The following is a 22,182-nucleotide window of genomic DNA, read 5'->3' as shown; positions in this document are numbered from 1 at the left end:
TGCTCTGGTCCTGAAAAATGCAAACTTAGAGGTGGCACCTTGGTTTGTTTTATTTCTAATCATTACCTTTAAAGTAGACTAACAAAAGCAGCCACACTATTCTATCCAGTTATTTTTAGAAACAGGCCAAGAAATGGCAATTCACAATCATAATTTTAGATCTTTGCCATAAATCAATATGATGGCTTAGCTATAATTCCAATTTCATATGGGCAGGCTATAGACCTAGCAACATTGCTGATTCTTTGAAGATCAAGAAAGTGATGATTTGACAGGAGTGAGGATTTTCTTTTCTTCTTTACAGATTCACACATATGTGTGGATTACAGACATGCAAGTTCCAGAAAGTAAATTCCTTTCTTTCTGTATGGAAATGTAGTTGACTGATGGCTGGTTTATCAGAATCACTGAGGAAGTCAGGACAGGCAGCCGCTCTGAGATTTTGTTTATTACTGTGCACTGGTAGTCCTATTTACATCATTACACAGAGCAAACAGACCCTTTAAAATGAGTTTCAACACTTTTGTACCATTTGTTGTGTGAAACAGGGGTCAATGGGACATTTCCTTGTTTGCAGCAGTTGGAAAGCACCGTTAGCAGTTAAATCCACTTGTAAATGCAAATTAGTTTTGGTTTCTTACAGATGTAACCCCCTGCAGGACATCAAAGGGTTAATTTTTTTCCCCTTTTAGGAATTTAACAAAGCTCTCCAGCTTCTCCAAATACAGCATTCCATATACTAAAGAACTAGAAAATCAAAAAAGGCTCCTTTCTTGTCAAAATGTCCCTCTCCAGTAGGTGTATATGGTAATCCAAGCATTCTCAATATATAAAATGTTTCACCTGGGCTTTTCTTTTTCTCTCAGAAAAATACAGTAAATATAAGTTATAGCTACAGTAAGAGAATGAAATAATTGAGGTACACAAATAGGTATTTAGAAAAGACCATAGTAGAGAAGTCCCACTTAAGACTGACAGCCTGTATACTACCTTAAAGAAGAAGGTCACCTGGAAGGAGCGCATCACTTTGATGTGGCAGGAAGTAAGCCTGGAGCCAGGAGATGCCCACTAAAGGATGCAGATAGTATCCTTTTGACATGTCTCAAGGAGCTTCTGCCCAGGATAGCCATTTTAGTTGGTGATTCAATCACTAGATATGTAGATAGCTTGGTGGGTGTGAGGATCACTTGACCACCTGCCTGCCAGGTGTGAATGTGACAGACATCATCTAGTTAGGATTTTAAAGAATTTTGGGGAGGAGCCAGCTGTCTAGGTACATGTGGTTTCCAATGACATAGGAAAGGATTCTGGATGCCAAATTTAGGCAGAAAGTTGAAATCCAGGACCTCCATGGTAGCATTCTCAGAAATGATCCCTGTTCCTCAAACCAGGACCCAAGTGACAAGTAGAGCTCCAGTGTCTCAAAGTGCAGATGAGATAATGGTACAGTAAGGAGGAATTTAGATTTGATAGGAAATGGACATCATTCAGGAAGAGAAAGCCTATTCCAAAAATATGGGCTTTACCTTAATCAAGGTGATACCAGGCTGCTGGTGATAGCCTTTAAAAAGAAGAGAGCAGCTTTTAAACTAGAGCTAAAAGGAAACCTACTTTGTATATTGTCACTCTCTTAAATAAGACAGTGATTAATATAAAACAATCTAAATCAGGGGTGCCCACACTTTCTTGGCTTGCGAGATACTTTTAAAATGACCAAGTCAAAATGATCTATCAACAATAAAATTTAAAACACAAACCACACTGTACGCAGAGAAAATGTTAATTATCATTTATAGTCAGGGCTTTTTTTCAAAGAGGTCAAGGCAGTTGACTTTAAAATATGCAATGCCACCTCAGTAACAACTATACAAAAATAGACAAATATACCCTCTCCCCTTTTACTAAACCGCAATAGCATTTTTTAGCACAGGGAGTTGTGCTGAATGCCTCTTGCTGCTCCCAAAGCTCATAGGCTCCCTGCGCTAAAAACTGATATCATGGTTTAGTAAAAGGGGGCCATAGTGCAAAATATAGACAGCAGATATAAATTCGGACACATTTTACTAAATTTAAAATAAAATAATTTTTTCTACCTGTGTTGTCTGGTGATTTCATGAGTCTCTGGTTGCACTTCCATCATCTGACTGTAAATTCAATATTTCTTTCTTTCTGCCTCCTGCATGCTCCCTCTCCTCCAGAACTGTTCATTCCCCAACCAACCTTCAGACCTCATTCCATTCCTCAGCCAACATATCTCTCTGTCCTTCCATGAGTCCAACTTTTCCTTCCTCTCTCCATGCCCCTCCCTTCTTTCTCTCTCCCTGCTCCCTTTCTTTCTTTCTCTCTCCCTGCCCCCTATCCTTTCTTTCTTTTTTTTTTTATTTTAACAAGTTTTATTGAATTTTCACAATGGCAAATACACCAAATAGCCAAATCCCCACCCCAAAACATAAACAGTCATACTGGTACTCTTCAATATAAGGCAATACTATCCAACCAAAAATTTCCCCTTCCCCCTCTCTTTCTTTCTTTTTCTTTCTCCCTGCCCCCTTTTTTTCTCTCTCCCTGACCCCTTTCTTTCTTTCTGACTCTTTCTCTCTCCCTGTCCCCCCAAGCCACTGTTGCCAATTTCTCCCTGCTTCCACGACGCCAGGCCATAGGCCCACAGCCTTCCCCCCGATGTCAATTCTGACATCAGAGAGGAAGTTCCAGGCTAGCCAGGCAGCAATTGGCTGGCCCAGAACATCCTATCCAATGTCAAAATTGATGTCAGTGGGGAAGGCTGTGGGCCCGGCGCTTGTACGCGCCTGGCCTGGCATCGAGGAAGTAGGGAGAACAGAACGCAAAGGCAACACAACTCGTGTTGCCCTTATGATCGACCTTTTGAGCACCCCTGATTTAAATGCTGGAAAATGGGTCCTGATTTAATTGCTGGAAATTAACAGAGCCAGTCCTGTATCCTTGCACTTGTACAACAGATTAATTGTATAATCACACAACGAAGACGCATGGAGACATGTCTTTGGAGTTAACACATGGCCTTAGCTTTATTAATAATTACTTCATGTCAAGCTCAACCAGAGACACCTGAGCCTTGTCAAATCATAACAGTTCACCTCATGCTCACGCCTCATTGTCTAAGCTAGGAGCATATACCATTTCTACTGTATGGGTACCCACTGTGATTCCAGTTAGGCCCCATCTCTATTCCGCAAGGGTTCCCAGGCAGTAAGCTTGCTGTATAAACATCTGGGCTCATAGTATGTTTGCCCTTATGCGGTACTACCTTGCCCCTGGTGAACATCAATTCTTCAGTATTACACCCTTATATCATTTGCTAAGCCCACAAGGCTCAGATGCTCCACCACAGATCCAGAGAGTCTCCAGACTACCCTGGATCCCCCCATTCTGGATGTAGAAAGCCTACAGCCTCCCTGCTAATGCTTGCTCCAGGGTCTCCTGCTGTCGTTCAGGAACAAATCCAGTGCTATATCTAATAGATGCACTTTATCCTGTTGGAAATAACTGGAGGTAAGTTAGACCCAGTCATGCCAGATATTTAATCTCTCTTTTGATTGAAATTACTTACCTATCTTTCTATTTAGTTTCTTCTACATCTTGCTACTCATCTATTTCATTCTGGGTATATCATCAGACCAAATAAATTTTGTATGTGAACATAGTAACATTAAATAGGTTAGATCAGCCTTAATCATAATCATGAGTTATTTACATGAAAACTGCCCTAGGTCATTCCCTCCTAGGTGCAACAATATGATGCCTGGGACCTCCTCATACATGAGAGCGTCCCTAATAGTGAGTAGAAGTTGTGGCCAATGCATGCCGCTGGTTCCTTTCCATACAATGTGAACTCCTTCAGTTGCCCAACCCGTGTGAGGTCCCAATGGATGTTTCATGGCCCTCTTGCCTGCCCATAGGATGAAGGAGTGTCCCACAATCCAGACCATCCTTTGCCATTGTGACATATCTAGAAACAAGAATAAATGCTGTTTGTGCTGGAAGAATTCAATTTCAGGTCAACTTTGTTTAATTGAATGTAGGTTTTGTATGCATTGGATTTCCAGCAACCCAGCTGCTGAATTACATGTTCTGGCATCCCTTTTGCTGCCCTGGCTGTAGTCACACCTATACAGAAAGAATGGGACCTGAATAATGTAGGATCTAAACCTGCAACTCTCAGGGCCTGGACAAGAATGGTGGAGAATTGGTACCTCGTCAGCGGAGATCTGTAAGCATGCAATTATAATTGTGGGGCTGTGTGAGGGCAACACTCGAAGTAAGCTCTCAAAGTGGTGATGGGGCAGGCGACCAGACTTGAGACTGGGTGACCAGCTGCCCTCTACCCTTCTGGTCAGTTTTTGAACATGCTATCCTGTTAGACATATTGAAATTGCCTCTCAGTATCACTCTTTATAGTACTTCACATATCAGCACTCATGAGTTGATGAGGTGCTGCTGAATAGACTGTTGCCTGAGAAAGAATATGTACCAATCAAATACTGGGCCAATGATACCTGCTGCTGCTAGTCCTGCTAACATGATACTGTAATCCAGTGTCAAAACAGCTGAGAAATCCAGCAGTACTAACAACAAGATGAATCCCTTGTCTTTGATTTCTGTTACGATCATTTAGTAGAGATATGAGAACAGTCTTCATTTTATGGGTGATTCCAGACTGACACAGATCTAGCCTGTTTCTCTTCTAGTCAATCGCTGAACTGAAGATAGACTGATTATATGTTTTCCTAGACTGGCTGCTTTCAAACTTATTCTGGTCAAGGTTGTCCTTTAGCACAGGACAAACTACTGCTGTTGATAGTTGACCATTAGAAAGAGAGGAATTCACACGTTTTGTGGCCCCTTCTATAAGAGTTTGTAACTAACTAGCTTTGATTCATCTAATTGCCTCCTTCCAAAATGTAGCTTAATTGCTTACTGCTGTGTTACTTGCTATCATTTTTCAAAAATAAAGACTAAACAACAGCATATATTTCTTTTTTACTTATCCTTTTAATGCAGTATCATAGCTTTGACCTTTTTGCCATCCTGCAACTGAACCCGAATCAGTGAGGCGAACGATTGTTGTGGTTGTTTCCATTTTACCTCGTTTGTTGACATACAATATAGCCACTTATTTATATATTTCAATTAAAACTGATATGTTATGGAGTAGATGAAAAGAATCGAAGGACATAATAAATTGCTTGGAATTCCAAGTGGTTGATGTGGAGTAGCTTCTCAGATTGTGACCACGTGCTCTGTGTGCAATAAGCACTCATTAGATCTCCCCACCCTTTGATATATCTGTAGTTAGGACAAGTCAGTATTCCAATGCAGCAAAGAAAATAACAGGAACGTGTATACCCAGTTGCATAGCGATGATGATAGGTGCCTAGGATGGTGGCGCCCCTCCCCTGCCCTCTTCTCTGCCCCCCTGATTCAGACTGTGATTGTTCTCCTGCGCTGAGGCCTGGACCTTTACATATTCTGCTATATACTGGACAGAATCTTCTTGTGGCTTCCTCTAGCACCTTAATTTGAGCCTCATTGGCAGCTGCTTCCTTCTCTTGTTGGAGCACCTTCAAGGCAATATCTAGCTCCGCCCTTTTGCACGCTGTGGTGGCTTCTGCCTCTTCTAATTCTGCCTTTCTGCGTACAGCATCAGCTGCAGCCACAGCCTCTACTTTTTTCCTACTGTTCTTCTAGTCTTAATTTCTGTGTTTCTATTGCTGCTTCTTGTTGGCTATAGAGAACTTTGTTTTCACTGCTTCTGCCTCCATACACAATTTAATAGCCATGGAGGCTGTAGAGGACCTGCTGGAATGACTTGTCCTGTGTGATCTAGAGGTTTTATAGGTCCTAGAACTCCTGACAGAGTGTTTAGAACTGTTGAAATACTGGAGACTCAGTGTTTCTTGCTTAGAGTTCTGTTTATTGTTCTGTCTTCTCAAGAGCTTCTGTTATTGTGGTCTGTTGGGTCAGATCTGTGGCCCTCTGTTTCTCAAGCTGTGCCAAACTAGAGAATGACATGGGACAATTTGGCCCCATTCCCGTGGGATCTATCTTCATCCCTGTCCTGTCCCTACAAGTTCCATCCCTGTCCCTGCAAGCTCTGTCCTCATCTGAATAAGCCTCGAACACTTTAAAATCATAAGTGTAATTCTTTAGGCCAGACTATTCTTTTTATACTTTCTATGCAAGTAAGAACATAACTGTAGATGTTCTTTAATATTTATCATATGTAGCCTGTAACTGACTGGCTTGGCCTCTCTTACTTAACTCATGCGTTACTCTGCCCCTTAGGCTCTCTAGGATCAGATATTTTTGGACTTCTGATTCATAATTCTTCTGAGCCTTTTTCAGTCAGTGTGTTCTCTAGTTACTTTGCCATTGCTTCTTTCACTGGTAACGTGGCTTTCTCTGCCATAATTGTATTGATAATAATAAACCTTTTTTCTATTTTTTTTCTTTAAGCCTTTTACAGGTGCTTTTGTCTGTGTACTATGCTATACTTTTGCAATATTGTATTCTGAGAGGAGGGGACTCACACTCCCTGCACTAGATGTGCTTTATAAATTATTCATGCAGCTTCAAGCAGTCCATGAGAGCACAAATCTGATCCAACATACAGGCAGTTTCACTGACTTGTTCCTGCCAAAAGTTCTTTATTCCCTTCAAGTTTCCAAAGAGCTCTTCAGCTCAAATGTTCAATGACCCCAGGTCACAGCAGTGTAATTATTTAACCAGTTTAATTAAGCATTGATGTTATTTGGTTTTTACTATGTTGGCTTCTCCAAAGAATCCCAGACAGGTAAACTCTTTAAATCTGTAGCCAGTAATATTACCAGACTGAACTCTGTGGTTTTTTGAACAAGTTTCTTTAATATCAAATTTAAAACAAATAAATAAACAAACTTACAGGTCAGTTGTTGATTCCTCCACAGAATCCCAACTCATCCAGCACCTACTATAGTTAAGGCAAGCTGGGAATGTATATCACACTTTGTGAAGTGGTAATATTGTACTCCAAACTTCTCTCACTAAGCTGTATTTAGTCTAGCAGATTTACAGCTATAATGTGAGGCTAGCGGATTCAAAGTATAAAAACCTAATGGGAAACAACGCTAGCTCTATGGCATGTGGAGCTCTAAAATGGAGTATGCTATCTCACACACATAACAGCAGCAGCCAGGAGAAAGGAGCTCAGCTCATTGGGCAAACAGCAATGCACTCTGGGAACTTATCAATACATTCTGTTTGCATAATCAATACACAAGCATCCCTGCTTCCAAGAATGTGGAGGCAGAACAATGTGAAAGAAACTTATGGTGATTTTATCAAGCACAAGTGCGGGTCAGTTTATAGTGTTAGTAGGGAAATGATATTAAAATGAAATAAAGTGTACATATCAGGAAATAATTTAAGAAATGTGTTGCTCTTGATTGTACAGCAATTTTTCAGAGTATATAGTTCTCACATTCAGTAACATCAATGTTTTTTTATTTTATTCTGGATCGTGCATCAGGCTGGTAGAACAGTGTCTGGACTCTGTTACTTTATTTTAGGAAGAATCTATAACATGCTTGTCCTTAATCAGTTTTATAACTAAACTCAAAACAAGAAACATCTCAATGCTATTTTCTCTTGTTACTTGTGCACAGTTTGGGTAAGCATAAAAAACTGGTAATCAAGATCTTTTTTTTACACATTCTCACAAAGTTCTTATCTCAGAGGATATTTAACTACATATGCATTGACTTGGGATCCTAAATGTGCTTGTTGAGAAGTCCTATTAAAATGGCTCTTCCAGTTGTCAGCCTTTGCTTGCAGTTTCTGGGATTGCAGAGTAATAATTTCTATGGGTTCAGCAGTAAGTTGTTGGTTGCAAGCTCTGACAATCCCTAGTGGGTCTCATTGGTTTACATTCACCCAACCAAACTTTAATATTTTTGTTTTAGCTTTGGCTGAAACCTGGTGATAAGTTTTGACTGCAGTTTCAGCTGAAAGTGGTTAGACAGATTTGGTAGCAGGTTCAGTTTTGACTGAAACTTGCAAAAAAATCAGTTTGGTTGGCCTCTAGGCCATATCCTCCTATGCAGCATTGCCAACTCTGCTGGTCCCAACCTCTATGATGTAACTTCCTGTGCAGAGGGGCAGCCAATATATATTTAACCTCTGTGATGAAGAGTTTGGCATCAGACATTACTCCAAGTGTTACTTAAATTGTGAACAAATCTTTCAGTGAAGGAAATATCCCTGAAATTTTAAAATGTGCAGTTGTTAGGCTTCTTTTGAAAAATTTGATGCTACTATAATCAATATTTTAGACCAGTTTCTTTACTGTCTTTTCGAATAAAAGTCTTAGAAAAGCTAGCATTAAATCAAATTCAAAAATTTATGGATAAGAAAGGCCTTTTGGATCAGTACCAATTTGATTTTTAAATTTAAACATAATACTGAGGAAATATTCAGTTCTTTCTTAAGAAATGTTCACATATCGATGTCAAATCTTTTTTTTTTAATTTATCTCTGTAATAGAAAGTGATGTAATTGCAGGTAAACAACAAACATTTTCCTTGAAACAAAAGATATTCACAAAAATATATATTCTAACTGAGGAACAAATTAAGACACCCTACACCCTAATAGCTAGTGTCACTCCCTTTGGCTGAAATAACTGCAGTGAGACGCTTCTTGTAGCCATCTACCAGTCTCTGACATCGGGCTGAGGAAAGTTTGGCCCACTCCTCAATGCAGAATTCTTTCAGCTGTGAGATGTTTGAGGGGTTTCTTGCATGCACAGCCTGTTTATCCCAGGACAAGCAGGCAGCATATTCTTAACACATGGGTGACGTCACCGACGGAGCCCTCGGTACGGACCTTTTTAACTAGAAGTTTCTAGTTGGCCGCACCGCGCGTGCGCGAGTGCCTTCCCGCCCGACGGAGGAGTGCGTGGTCCCCAGTTTCTTCGTTTCCGCGGAGCGAAGAAGACGCGTGTGTTTTTTCAACGGCCGTTGAAACCACTTTTTTGCCTTCCCGCTCGCGCTTTTTTCCTTAATTTTTCTCTCTTTACCTTCGGGTTTATTTTTCTTTGATTTGCAAAAAAAAAAAAAAAAAACTTTGCTTTTTCGCCTTTTTTCTTTCGTTTTTGCCCTGGCGGGGCCTGTTGCCAGTATACAGGCCTCGGGCTTCGATTTTGCGGAGGCTATCTTCCCCTTCATGCCCCCGCAGGTCGGTTTTAAGAAGTGCCAGCGGTGTGCACGCCCGATCTCCATAACTGACCCACACAATTGGTGTTTGCAGTGTCTGGGTCCGGAGCATCGGGCGGACTCCTGCACCCGCTGTGCCACTCTTCAAAAGAGAACTCTTAAAAACCGAAGAATTCAACAAACTCTTCTCTTCGGCACCGAGTCGGCGATGGACTCCTCACCTTCAACGGCGGTACCTCAAAAATCGGCACCGTCGACCTCGACACCGACCGACCCCACATCGGCGTCGCTGGCGCCAGGTAAGCCGGCTAAGAAGCCTTCCTCTTCCCTCGAGCGCCCTCCAGCTACGGTGGCGACACCGTCCCTACCGGCATCGCACCGGTCCCGCAAATGCTCCGCCCCGATCTCGGTGAGTGCCTCGTCATTGGCCTCCTCATCGCCGGGGCGTGGAGCGGCATCCAAGGAACCGAAGAAAAAGAAAGCGGTTCCGATGCCACCCCTAGATGACCGTATCTCGGCCATCTTAAAGGCTCAACTCCAGGAGCAGTTGAAGAAACAACTTGAACAACTGTTGCCCACTATCCTGGCACCGCTCCTTCCGGTACCAGACCGGCCCGAGCCCCGTACCGAGCCCCCGGTGTCCACCCCTTCGGTACCGGTGAACACCTCCATGCCGATCCTTTCGGCCCAACAACTTCATGGCGATCCGGTGGTTCATTCTCAGGCCACATTGGATCCTCCTTGGCACCAGGCGGTACGGCATTCTTCTCGGGACCGAGATCGACGCCGGTCGTCCTCCCCTGGTACCGTTTCGGTGCGCTCTGGAAAGTCTTTGTCCAAGACTCGCCATACCGCGCCCTCCACCCCGGTGTCTCGACATGCACCAGAGGTCAGGGACCCTGACTTATGGGAGGAAACTCCTCTCGGTACCGAGGAGGATCCCTCCTCATCTGATGAGGAACCATCGGCACCCGATGCCACCTCTAAACCAGAGCAGTCCTCATTTTCTAAATTTCTGAGAGAAATGTCTGCTGCCCTGTCCCTTCCTCTAGAATCTGACTCAAAAAAGTCTCAAGCCTTTCTAGAGGCTTTAGACTTTGAGCAACCTCCTAAAGAGTTCCTCAAGCTTCCCGTGCATGACATCCTACGGGAAACGTTCTACAAAAACTTGGAAAATCCCCTCACGGTACCAGGAGCCCCCCGTAAACTGGACAACCTTTACCGTGTCATCCCTATTCCTGGATTCGACAAATCTCAATTGCCCCATGAGTCCCTTCTGGTGGAATCCACCTTAAAAAAGACTCAGGGCTCCAGTGTCTATGCCTCTACCCCTCCTGGCAGAGAAGGTAAGACCATGGACAAGTTTGGCAAGAGGCTTTACCAGAATGCCATGCTTGCCAACAGGGCAAACAACTATTCCTTCCATTTTTCTTTCTATCTGAAACACTTGGTTCAACAACTGTCTGCCCTCCAGAAGTACCTTCCTGAGCGCAAGGTCCCGCTATTTCAACAACACATCTCTGGCCTTCTCCAAATGCGCAAATATATGGTCCGCTCAATATACGACTCCTTCGAGCTCACCTCTCGGGCCTCTGCCATGGCCGTAGCCATGCGTCGCTTAGCCTGGCTCAGAGTCTCCGACCTGGACATCAACCACCAGGATCGTTTGGCCAACGCCCCCTGTCTCGGGGATGAACTCTTTGGAGAGTCACTGGATTCCACCACCCAGAAACTCTCGGCCCATGAGACCAGGTGGGACACCCTGATCAAGCCGAAAAAGAAGGCTCCGCCTGCCCGACCCTATCGGCCTCAATCATCTTACCAACGGAGGTTCTCAGCCAGGCCACTCAATCCGCCTCCCCAACAATCTCGGCGACCCCGTCAACAGCAGCACCATGCCCAGGCTCGATCTCAGGCCACTCAACCCTCTAAGCCTCCTCAGCCTGCTAAACAATCTCAGCCCTTTTGACTCTTCTCTCCAGGGCATAGCCAGTCATCCACCCTCGCTGCCTCTTCCACAGCCTATCGGGGGTCGTCTCACCATTTTCTCCAGCCGTTGGGAAGTCATCACGTCGGACCAGTGGGTCCTCAACATCATCCGCCACGGCTACTCTCTCAACTTCCAGACTCTTCCACCGGACAACCTTCCCGTAGAGTCTGCTTCACACTCATCTCAAACCCCCCTCCTCCTGAGGGAGGTTCAATCCCTCCTCCTTCTCAATGCCATCGAAGAAGTACCTCCAGATCAAAGGGGTCAGGGATTCTACTCCCGCTACTTCCTGGTTCCCAAAAAGACGGGAGACCTCCGTCCCATTCTCGATCTCAGGGACCTCAACAAGTGTCTGGTCAAGGAAAAGTTCAGAATGCTCTCCCTTGCCACGCTTTACCCTCTTCTTTCTCAACACGACTGGCTATGTTCCCTGGACCTCAAAGAGGCCTACACTCACATCTCCATCAATCAGAATTCTCGCCGCTACCTGCGGTTCCAGGTGCTACACCACCACTATCAGTACAAAGTGCTACCGTTTGGCCTCGCTTCCTCCCCCAGAGTCTTCACCAAGTGCCTTATAGTGGTGGCGGCCTTCCTCAGGTCTCACAACCTCCAGGTGTTCCCCTACTTGGACGATTGGTTGGTAAAAGCACCTTCATCTCAACTCGTGCTACAAGCTACTCATCACACCATCTCTCTCCTCCACCTCCTGGGGTTCGAGATCAACTACCCCAAGTCGCATCTGCTTCCCACCCAGCGACTTCAATTCATTGGAGCAGTTCTGGACACCACGCTGATGAGGGCCTTTCTCCCCTCCGATCGCCAGCGGACCCTGCTCCATCTCTGCCGTCAGGTACTCATGCATCCCTCCATTCCTGCCCGACAGATGATGGTCCTCCTGGGTCACATGGCCTCGACGGTGCATGTCCTTCCTCTGGCACGTCTCCACCTTCGTACGCCTCAGTGGACTCTCGCCAACCAATGGTCACAGACTACAGATCTTCTTTCTCATCCCATCTCTGTGACATCATCTCTTCAGCAATCTCTCCAATGGTGGTTGAACTCCTCAAATCTTTCCAGGGGTCTGCTCTTTCATCTGCCCCCTCACTCTATGATCATCACCACGGATGCGTCCCCCTACGCGTGGGGAGCTCACCTAGGAGATCTACGCACCCAGGGACTTTGGACCCCACAGGAGTGTCGTCATCACATAAATTTCCTGGAACTCAGAGCCATGTTCTACGCCCTCAAGGCTTTCCAACATCTTCTCTGCCCTCAAGTCCTCCTCCTGTGCACAGACAATCAAGTCGCCATGTACTACATAAACAAGCAAGGCGGCACCGGATCTCGCCCCCTTTGTTTGGAGGCTCTGCGCATCTGGACCTGGGCCACGGACCGCAATCTCTTTCTCAGGGCGGTCTATATCCAGGGCGAACAGAACTCTCTGGCCGACAATCTCAGCCGCATCCTTCAACCTCACGAGTGGACGTTGGACCCTCCGACTCTGCTCTCCATCTTTGCTCGATGGGGCACTCCGCAGGTGGACCTCTTTGCAGCACCTCACAACCATCAGCTGCCCCAATTCTGTTCCAGACTCTTCTCTCCTCACCGTCTGGCTCCGGATGCATTCCTGCTCGACTGGAGGGATCGGTTCCTGTATGCCTTCCCTCCACTTCCTCTGATGTTGCGGACCTTGTCCAAACTCCGCAAGGACAACGCCACCATGATTCTTATCGCACCTCGGTGGCCTCGCCAACACTGGTTCTCACTCCTGCTCCAACTCAGCTCCAGGGAACCCATTCTCCTTCCTGTGTTTCCTACTCTACTTACGCAGCAACATCAGTCTCTACTGCATCCCAATCTGTCTTCGCTCCACCTGACAGCTTGGTTTCTCTCGGGCTGACCTCTCCAGAGAACCTATCTCAGCCGGTCCGCCTCATCTTGGACGCCTCCAGGAAGCCAGCCACCCTCCAATGTTACCATCAGAAATGGACCAGATTCTCCTCGTGGTGTCTCCGGCATCATCAGGAACCCACCTCCTTAGCGGTGGAAACTGTATTGGAATATTTGCTCTCGCTGTCCAATGCTGGCCTCAAAACTACCTCCATCAGAGTCCACCTCAGTGCCATCACTGCGTTTCATGAGCCTATTCTCGGAAAACCCCTCACGGCTCATCCCCTGGTTTCCAGATTTATGAGAGGTCTCTTCAATATCAAACTGCCTCTCAAGCCTCCTCCTGTCGTCTGGGACCTCAATGTGGTTCTCTCAGCACTCATGAAACCTCCGTTTGAGCCTCTTGCCACTACTTCGCTCAGGCTTCTTACCTGGAAGGTGCTTTTCCTAATTGCCATCACCTCTGCCAGGAGGGTTAGCGAACTGCATGCACTGGTTGCTGACCCACCATTCACTGTTTTTCACCATGACAAGGTTGTTCTGCGTACCCACCCTAAATTCCTTCCCAAGGTGGTCTCGGCTTTTCACCTCAACCAGTCCATTGTGTTGCCCGTCTTCTTCCCTAAGCCTCACTCGCATCCTGGGGAACAGGCGTTGCACACGCTGGATTGTAAGCGTGCCCTTGCTTACTACCTTGATCGTACCAGAGCTCAACGAACATCCCCTCAGCTATTTTTATCTTTCGATCCCAACCGTTTGGGTCGTCCTGTCTCCAAACGGACACTTTCAAATTGGCTTGCTGCCTGTATTGCATTCTGCTATGCTCGGGCCGGTCTCTCACTGGAAGGAACTGTCACGGCCCACAGAGTCCGAGCTATGGCTGCTTCTGTAGCTTTCCTCCGTTCCACGCCCATCGAGGAAATCTGCAAGGCGGCCACTTGGTCCTCAGTTCACACGTTCACTACTCACTACTGTCTGGATGCGTTCTCCAGACGGGATGGACACTTCGGCCAATCTGTGTTACAAAATTTATTTTCCTAATGGCCAACCATCCCACCTCCCTCTTTGTTAGCTTGGAGGTCACCCATGTGTTAAGAATATGCTGCCTGCTTGTCCTGGGATAAAGCACAGTTACTTACCGTAACAGGTGTTATCCAGGGACAGCAGGCAGATATTCTTACGTCCCACCCACCTCCCCGGGTTGGCTTCTTAGCTGGCTTATCCTAACTGGGGACCACGCACTCCTCCGTCGGGCGGGAAGGCACTCGCGCACGCGCGGTGCGGCCAACTAGAAACTTCTAGTTAAAAAGGTCCGTACCGAGGGCTCCGTCGGTGACGTCACCCATGTGTTAAGAATATCTGCCTGCTGTCCCTGGATAACACCTGTTACGGTAAGTAACTGTGCTTTCAAGTCACCCCATAGCATCTCAATGGGATTAAGATCAGGGCTTTGACTCAGCCATGCCAAGACTCTCCATTTCTTAGTCTCTGGCAAACTTCAGTCTGGTGTTAATGTTTCTCTTAGAGAATAAATGTTTCCTCCTTGCACATCTCCCATGCAAGTTAAATTTGTGCAGTCTCTTTCTGATTGTAGAGGCATACGCTTTCACATCAACAGTAGCAGGAGCCTGCTGTAGGTCCTGTGATGACATTTTAGGGTTTTGGGAGACTTCTTTTAGCATCTTGTGGTCTGCTTTGGGGGGTCAACTTGCTTGGACAGCCAGACCTGGGCATGTCAGCAGTTGTTTGGAAAGTCCTTCACTTGTACACTATTTTCTGGACTGTGGAATGGCTAATGTCAAATTATTATGAGATCTTTTTAAATCCCTTACCAGACTTATAAGCTGTTACAATCTTCTTCCTGAAGGCCTCAGACAGCTCTTTTGATCTCACCATGGTGTTCACTCTCACTGCAGCAGTCATGAGCACACCAAACTAAATGTTTGATGTTTAAGTAGAATCACAAAAATATCCAAAAAAACTGCTATAGATACTTCAAAAGATCCAAAAAAAATAAAGCAAAACAAGTCAAAGGTTCTGCTTTATATTTTGGATCTTTTGATGTTTAAGTAGGGCAAACTTCCTTCAAAATGCAGAGTAACGATGTTCTAATCATGTGCACCTGATGTGATACACCTGTGTGTTATTTGAGCCTTTATAAGTGGGAGGATATGTGGGGGTGTCCTAATTTATTCCTCAGTGAGAATACACATTTTTGTGAATATCTTTTGTTTCATGAGTAAATCAAGGAAAATCTTTTGTTTCATGAGTAAATCAAGGAAAATGTTTGTTGTTTACCTGCAATTATATCACTTTCTTTTCCAGAGATAAGTTTAAAAAAGATTTGACATTGATATGTGAACATTTCATGGGATGTACTAATTTTTTCACATGACTGTATATCCATCCTTGATGATATCCAAATTGGTTTCAATAAATGAAACGCTTTCCTATGGGTTACGTTAGACATTAGTGCAGTATTCGATACGATTAACCATCAGCTTTTATTGAAGAGATAACAAGCCTTTGGCATAGCTGGACAAGTGTTGAAGTGGTTTACTTCATTCTTTCAAGATCGTCATTTTCAGGTCAAATTGGGAACTCTTAATTCATCATGGGTTAAAATTTGTTCAGGAGTGCCACAAGGTTCATCACTTTCTGACCTATTGTTTAACATATACTGTATATTGCATCACTTTGTAAAATATTGAGTTGTTTGGGTATGCGATACTGGCTTTATGCTGATGATATTCAATTTTAGTTTTCAGTTTGTGAATCTATTTTCAGCTACATTTTCATTTCTGGCACTATGGGTTCCTTTTACTAAGCTGCGCTTGCGGTTTTAGTGCGCACTTAGCTTGCACTGCATTGCCGTGCGCTAGACGCTAACACCAGCACTGAGCTGGCGTTAGTTCTTGGTGCGTAGCGCGGGGTTAGCATGTGCGGCAATGCAGCACGCTCTAAAAACGCTAGAGCACCTTAGTAAAAGGAGCCCCATGTCTCAATATTATTAAATCCTGGCTTTCAGTCAATAATAAATCACATTTGAACCCATCCATAACGCAGGTGTTATTGCTCTTTGGGAGATCAAATTTTTAATTTCTGGTGACTTTTTCATGAGAATACTGAAATTCCCATTTTAGGAGAACTGAAATATTTGGGAGTACTTCTTGATTCTTCACGGTCAATGAAACTGTATCTCAAATTGGATGTCCAGATGATATTTTTGAAGTTGAAATCACTATGACCTTTGAAAAAATTGATGAGTCTGCCTAATTTTTGTACAGTTGTACAAATATACATACCCATTGTTTGATTACTGTAACTCATTGTTAGTTGATTGGCCTACAAAAACTTTAAGAGCTTTACAAATAACTCAAAATGCTACCACCCATTTAATCTCAGGAAGCCCTTTGTATAGTCACATTATGCCAATTATTAAACAATTTCATTGGTTGCTTATTCAATGACAAAATTTTAAAGCTAATTTTAAAAATTATTTTCGAACAACCACCACTTTGTCTGGCTGCAACTCTAAATGTGCCAGGACATCCCCTTCCTTCAAGTAATCAGGTACTACTTGATATTCCAGATTTTAAGCAAATTATATTAGAGATGTATAGGGACTTGATTTTTATGGCATGAGATCTCAGTTATGGAACTCCATTCCAAAGGAATTGAGTCCTTGAGTTCATTTAGAAAACTTTTAAAAGCACATTTGTTTTCTCAGGCATTTTTATAAATTAAAAAAGAAATTTTAGAGATTGTTCAGACATTGTTTGAATATTGTATATCTTGAAGAGTAGTATGTTTTAATGTTATACAGTATCTAATAATTTCTTAATGTTATATTTTATATATAATGTACTGTGTTTTGTGGTATAAATTCACTGGTTGTTTTTTTTTTTTACAGTTCTAACCTCTTATTGTAAACTGCACTGAACCGTGAGGTACTGCAGTATATAAATATGTATGTAAGTAAATGTAAACCACTTAGATTTGTGGATGTGCATTATATAAGAAATTTTTAAATTAAGAATATGGCCCCATGCAAGGTTTCTAGTTGTTTGCAGTCTTCAGTTTCTGAAAGCAATGGGCAAGCAAGTGAGTGGATGTCAGGGAACTGAAGGTTGAGATTTCTAGTTGTTGCTACTGCAGATTCAGGAAGGCAGTGGCCTAGTACCTAAAGTGGCAGTAGGGAGGGGAAGGTCATGGCGCGTAGATGCCATTTTCATTTAAAATGTTTGGGAGAGTGGCCTTACACCTTGTGTCCCCCTCTATGTCTCTGCTCCAGTCTGCAATCCAGATAAATGACTGGGCTCATCCCTAGATTTTCAGTAGCATTATCTGGATAATGCTACTGAAAATTGTTGCAGACTGGCTATACCAGGGCAGATCTGAGGGCAAAGTAGGGGATAGCTGTGATATTCAGCACTATTATCTTAATAACTATCCAGAAAACCTAATTAGGAGAGTGAAAAAGCTGTCCTAAATTATCTGGATAGGTTTACAGTATGTGTGGGAATAACATGGTAAGGGGAAGAGAGAAGCTATAGTCGATGCTAATATGTAGTAGGTAGGTGGAAAAAGTTCACCTACTTTCTCAGTAATCCGAGTTCCCTACCTCTTGGCAGAATACATCTACGAGTAGGAATTTATGGTTATACTCTTAAGTCCTGTCCACCAAAAGAATATATATTTTTTTACAACGCTTCAACTGCGATCCCCTCACCCGGCTGTTTGATGCCCTGCTGTCTCTTTCAAAATGAACTATAAAATAAAACAGACTCTAGAAGGAAAGCAACAATGAACTCTCTCACCCGCGAATTGTGAACGTTTTAATTCTAAACGTATTCTTTTTTTTTTTTTAGTCAATGTTTATTTATTGAATTTTTACAAAATTACAAAGTATGGAATAAAATAATCCATAATAGTGGAAAACAAAAGATATGCCAATGAATGGAATCAACAAAAACAGAAAATGAAATGCAGAACATGAACATGGATTCATACATTCCTCAAGAAATTTTCTTCATAGCATATCTAATACAACAAACTGTATCCTAACTACCTAAACAAGCACGTTCCAGGTAAAATGAAGTAAGTAAATAAGCAAGTCAGTCTCTCGCGGCTGCAGGAACTACTGGACTCTGCTTAGGTGATGCTTTCCTAAGCGATGTCGTTATTAGTTAGACTCCGGCGCCGCGCCCCCTGGCGGCTCTCCGACGTCGGTGGGGGAGCTCTGGAATTGCGCCTCGCGCACATGGCAATGGGGAGAGCGAGACGCACTTCCCCGCGGCTGAAAGCGTTAAAAAAAAAAAAAAGAAGAGGCGGGTGCTGGCTAGCAAACCAGCGAAGACTGCGAAGAATAAATCTGCCAGCGCTAGCAGACCCCCCTCCCCTCCTGCCTTCCCGGTGCAGGGGGGCGTGTGTGAAGCCGGGGGGGGGAAGCTAGCCGAGTCTCCGCCGTATACACACACACAGGCGCCACAAGAGTGAGGGGAGGCGGACGCTGTCAGGTATCTGAAAGCCCAGTTGTCGGTTGGGTTTACCTGCTTCACGGCAAAGCTCAGCACATGCCCTCAACCCGGCTTTAGGGAAGGACGGGGGCCAGCGGGAGCGGCTGGGCATGAAAGGGGGCAAGGAGCCGTGACAGCCCCCCCCCCCCCACGATGAAGGAGGAGGAGGAGGAGAGGTCCTGGCGCTCCTCTCCCTTTCACTCCGAGGGTAGAAAACGTGCGACTGAGCTGAGGCGGCGCTAGAAGCGGAGCTGAGCGGAGGGGGGGTCGGCGCTGCTGCTCCTCGACGGCCTCTCTCGGGATTGCTTTATGAAGTGAGTTCGGAAAAAGCCGGGAGCCGTCGACCGACGGTGCGAAATCCCTTTCGGGGAACATAAAAAAGTACCGGCGTGCGGCGGGTTCCCGAAAGCGAGAAAGTCTGAAAACTTTTACCTGGGACTGAACGCCGCCGCGTCGGGGGATGCGACAGCTGCGGGTCTCGGCCGACGGGGTTTACCACACGTAGCCCACCCTGACCCCCGTGTGGGGGGGGGAGGCGTTTGCTTTCCCGCCCAGTCCACGTGCAGGAGGCGCTTCTCTAGCGTCCGCTCGCGCCAACGCTCATTCCCGTCTCCTCTTCCTCCCGGACTCGGCCGTCCCTCGCCCCGAAGTGGCTTCGCGGGGTGCCGGCGACGGCGGCGGCGGTGGTGGTGGCTCCTCGTCCCCCTCCGGCCCGCCAGACTCGGAGAGCGGGCGGCCAGCTCCCCCGCCGCGGGCCCCCAAAGCCGGCCGACTGAAGAGGATGCTGCGGCTGGCGGCCGAGCTGCTGCTGCTGCTGGGACTGCTGCTGCTCACCTTACACATCACGGTGCTGAAGAGCAACCCCGCCGCCCCGGGCAACGGCAGCCAGAGCCAGCAGGTGAGTGTCAGCCGGTCAGGTGAGCGTCGTACTCGTCGCCTGCCCTCCGTTTGACGTCCATCTCGTCTGCCTCTCCATTCCTCCGCTTGTCGCCTCGGGGAAAGGGGCAGCCACATAGGTGGAGGGAAGCTCTTGCCAGCTACCTAGCTATCTCTGTATGCTTCCCAACTTTTCTGTTTCGTTTGTTGGACTTGCATACTGCTTTGACGTTTGTTTTACCAAAGGCCATGTATCGAGTCTAATAAACAATAAGCATCCATCCACCCGCTCCTCTATCCACATCTTCTTCCCAATTGGTAGCTATCATGTTAAAAAAAAAAAAAAAAGCCATCAGCTGGCTTCTCTCTCTCTATTCATGCCCCTGCTCACAATATCGGGTAAGTTTCTACTAGCCATCTGTTTCCTCTGTTCATCTTTTTACACCTTTAATTTTGTCTACCTCTCATGCCTCCCTTTTATCTTTCCACCTTTTCATTTATTTCCTTTCCTTCCTGCCACCACACACAGGATGCAAGCAGGTGCATGTCTTGGGTCCTTGACAATCTGAGTTTTAGTCTTGTACTTGTACCCCACTCTTCTCATTTTAATCTCCAGCAAAATTCTGGAGACTGAAATGTGAACAATGGTTATTTATTGGACTGATGGTACTATAAGTCCATTTCCAAGATGGCCTTGGGATTTTGAGACCTACAAATATGCCACTACAAAAGGTAACATTTGAACAAAAAAGTCCTGTTTTCTCCAGAAACTCTTGTATGTACTAGAACCTGCACTTTGTATTTATCTTGAAATTTGGATGTTTGTACTCCCTTTCAGCTCATTCTTCTTTTGAACAGTTGCTAATTCTTCGAACATGCTTTGTCAGGTACCTCTAGTTGTCATTTTCAGTAAACACAAACAAAAAATGTTCTGGCAGTTCATGCATAGTCTACGAACTATGTATTGTAATGTTCTACACTGTAAAAGTAAGAGGCAGTGCTGATCTGACATCTTGGTGAATGTAATGTCACAGAGATGGATCTGTGTGAAGGCTACTTTGATATACAGTCATTGCCGTGTTGGTGGGGAGAAGGAGTATTTATTATTGGGATTGAAAAGGAGTTTTATAATCACACTTTTCAGATGTATGCAGCGGGACCACAATCTGTCTGGTAGCGCTATGGAAATCATTAGTAGATGGAAGAAGGCTTAAAGCAATTTGTGTTGACAATGTGAGAGATGAAGGAAAGAATAGTGGTTACATGACTGACGTGGAGGGCAGGGTGCTAGTCACCCAAAGTCAGCAGTGGCAAAATGCCCATTCTCGAAAAGAATGTCTAATTTTTTTTCCCCAAAAAATCATCTCTGTATGTCCAGACCGCCAGTAGAAGCCTAAAAAGTTATACCACATTCTCAACCAAAAATTTGTCCAAATCCCAAATGCCCAGAACAAGACCTTTTGAATGTGGGAGGGGCCATCATTGTGATGGACTGGCCACCCAGACATGGCAACTAAGCAAAGGGGCACCTTATAGGGCACTGATGTGAACTTCACAAAAAGGGTGCCACACAAGCATCTTGCAAGAACTACCTTATAGTTTATGGTGAGCCCCCCCCCCCAAATAACCCACAAAACCCACCGTACCCACGTGTCTACAACCCCAATAGCTTTTGTGTGTGCAGGTGGCACCTATATGGCAGTACAGTAGGGTTTTGAGGGGTTTTGGTGAGCTCATATTTTCCACCATTAATTTAGTGGTTAGTGACTTATGAGCCAGGGTCCTCCTCTTTATGGTTCAGTAGACCACCCCCCAGACTACTTAAGCCACCTCGGTGCAGCTCTACTAGGCTTTCCTATAGCAGGTGTGATGTTCTGGAGGCAGGTATGCACGTTTCTATGCTGAACTTTGTGGGGGTGCGACAGGTCAGTGAATATGGGGGGGGGGAGTGTGTGTGTGGGGCCTCTACTTTGTTCCTGTAGTGATTATCCGGTCACTTTCAAAATCTTTTTGGCACTTATACTTGCTTTTACATTGTCTAACTCACAATGTATAAGTTTCGCCTAGGGAGTCTTGTCAAACATTCGATTATCCCTGCAGGATGACTAAGTCTAGGTCGGCCCCCATCCCGCCCTAACCACTCCTTTAGAAATGTCCCTTTCAGCTCTGGGCGCACAGCGGGATTCAGAAGCCTAAAAAGTCAATGGATACTTCCAAAAAGCCATTATCAGCACTTGGATGACCTGTGTTTTAGGATGACCAAGTGCCGGCTTGGGCAGGGTTTTAGACATATTTGTTTCGATTATGAGCCCCATACTGTCTGAGACTCCTTCTCAAAGCACTTAGATACACAAAGTACCATAGGTTTCCATGGTACTTTGTGTGTCTAAGTGTCTTGAAAATGAGCCCTTATGTGACCAAGATTTTGTGTTTGAAAACATGTATCCAACTGTCGGTCTTTTGCTCTAACTTCTAGTTGAGAGGGGTGGAGGGAGGGGAAGGCACATGAGAAGGAGTATACCCACTTTTAGAAGTAATAATTCCTTTTTGACTTTGCAATCTGTTCATGGGGGTGGGGGGTGGAAGAGAGTAGTAGGAGACAACAGGGTTACCAATACTGTACTTTGTTTAAGAGATGCATGACAACGTTTTTCAATTGGTGCAATCAGGCCAG

The 22,182-nt window shown here is 45.0% G+C and overlaps 1 protein-coding gene across 4 annotated transcripts in view; it reads left to right on the top strand.

Moving 5' to 3' along the window:
- Window positions 1-18,468: 18,468 nt before the first annotated feature.
- ISM1 (isthmin 1) overlaps window positions 18,469-22,182 on the top strand; it is a 279,345-nt gene continuing 275,631 nt past the window's right edge. For 2 of the 4 annotated variants that reach the window (XM_033935438.1, XM_033935437.1), the window contains exon 1: window positions 18,469-19,530. In XM_033935438.1, the coding sequence (XP_033791329.1) occupies window positions 19,414-19,530 (117 nt within the window). In that variant the 5' untranslated portion in view covers window positions 18,469-19,413. The remainder of the gene's footprint in view (window positions 19,531-22,182) is intronic. The other 2 variants (XM_033935435.1, XM_033935434.1) reach the window with 2 other exon arrangements.

Source organism: Geotrypetes seraphini, chromosome 3 (assembly GCF_902459505.1).
Source record: "Geotrypetes seraphini chromosome 3, aGeoSer1.1, whole genome shotgun sequence".
NCBI lineage: Eukaryota > Metazoa > Chordata > Amphibia > Gymnophiona > Dermophiidae > Geotrypetes > Geotrypetes seraphini.
The sequence above is the reverse complement of the archived record's forward strand: the minus strand, read 5'-3'. Positions and strand labels throughout refer to the sequence as shown.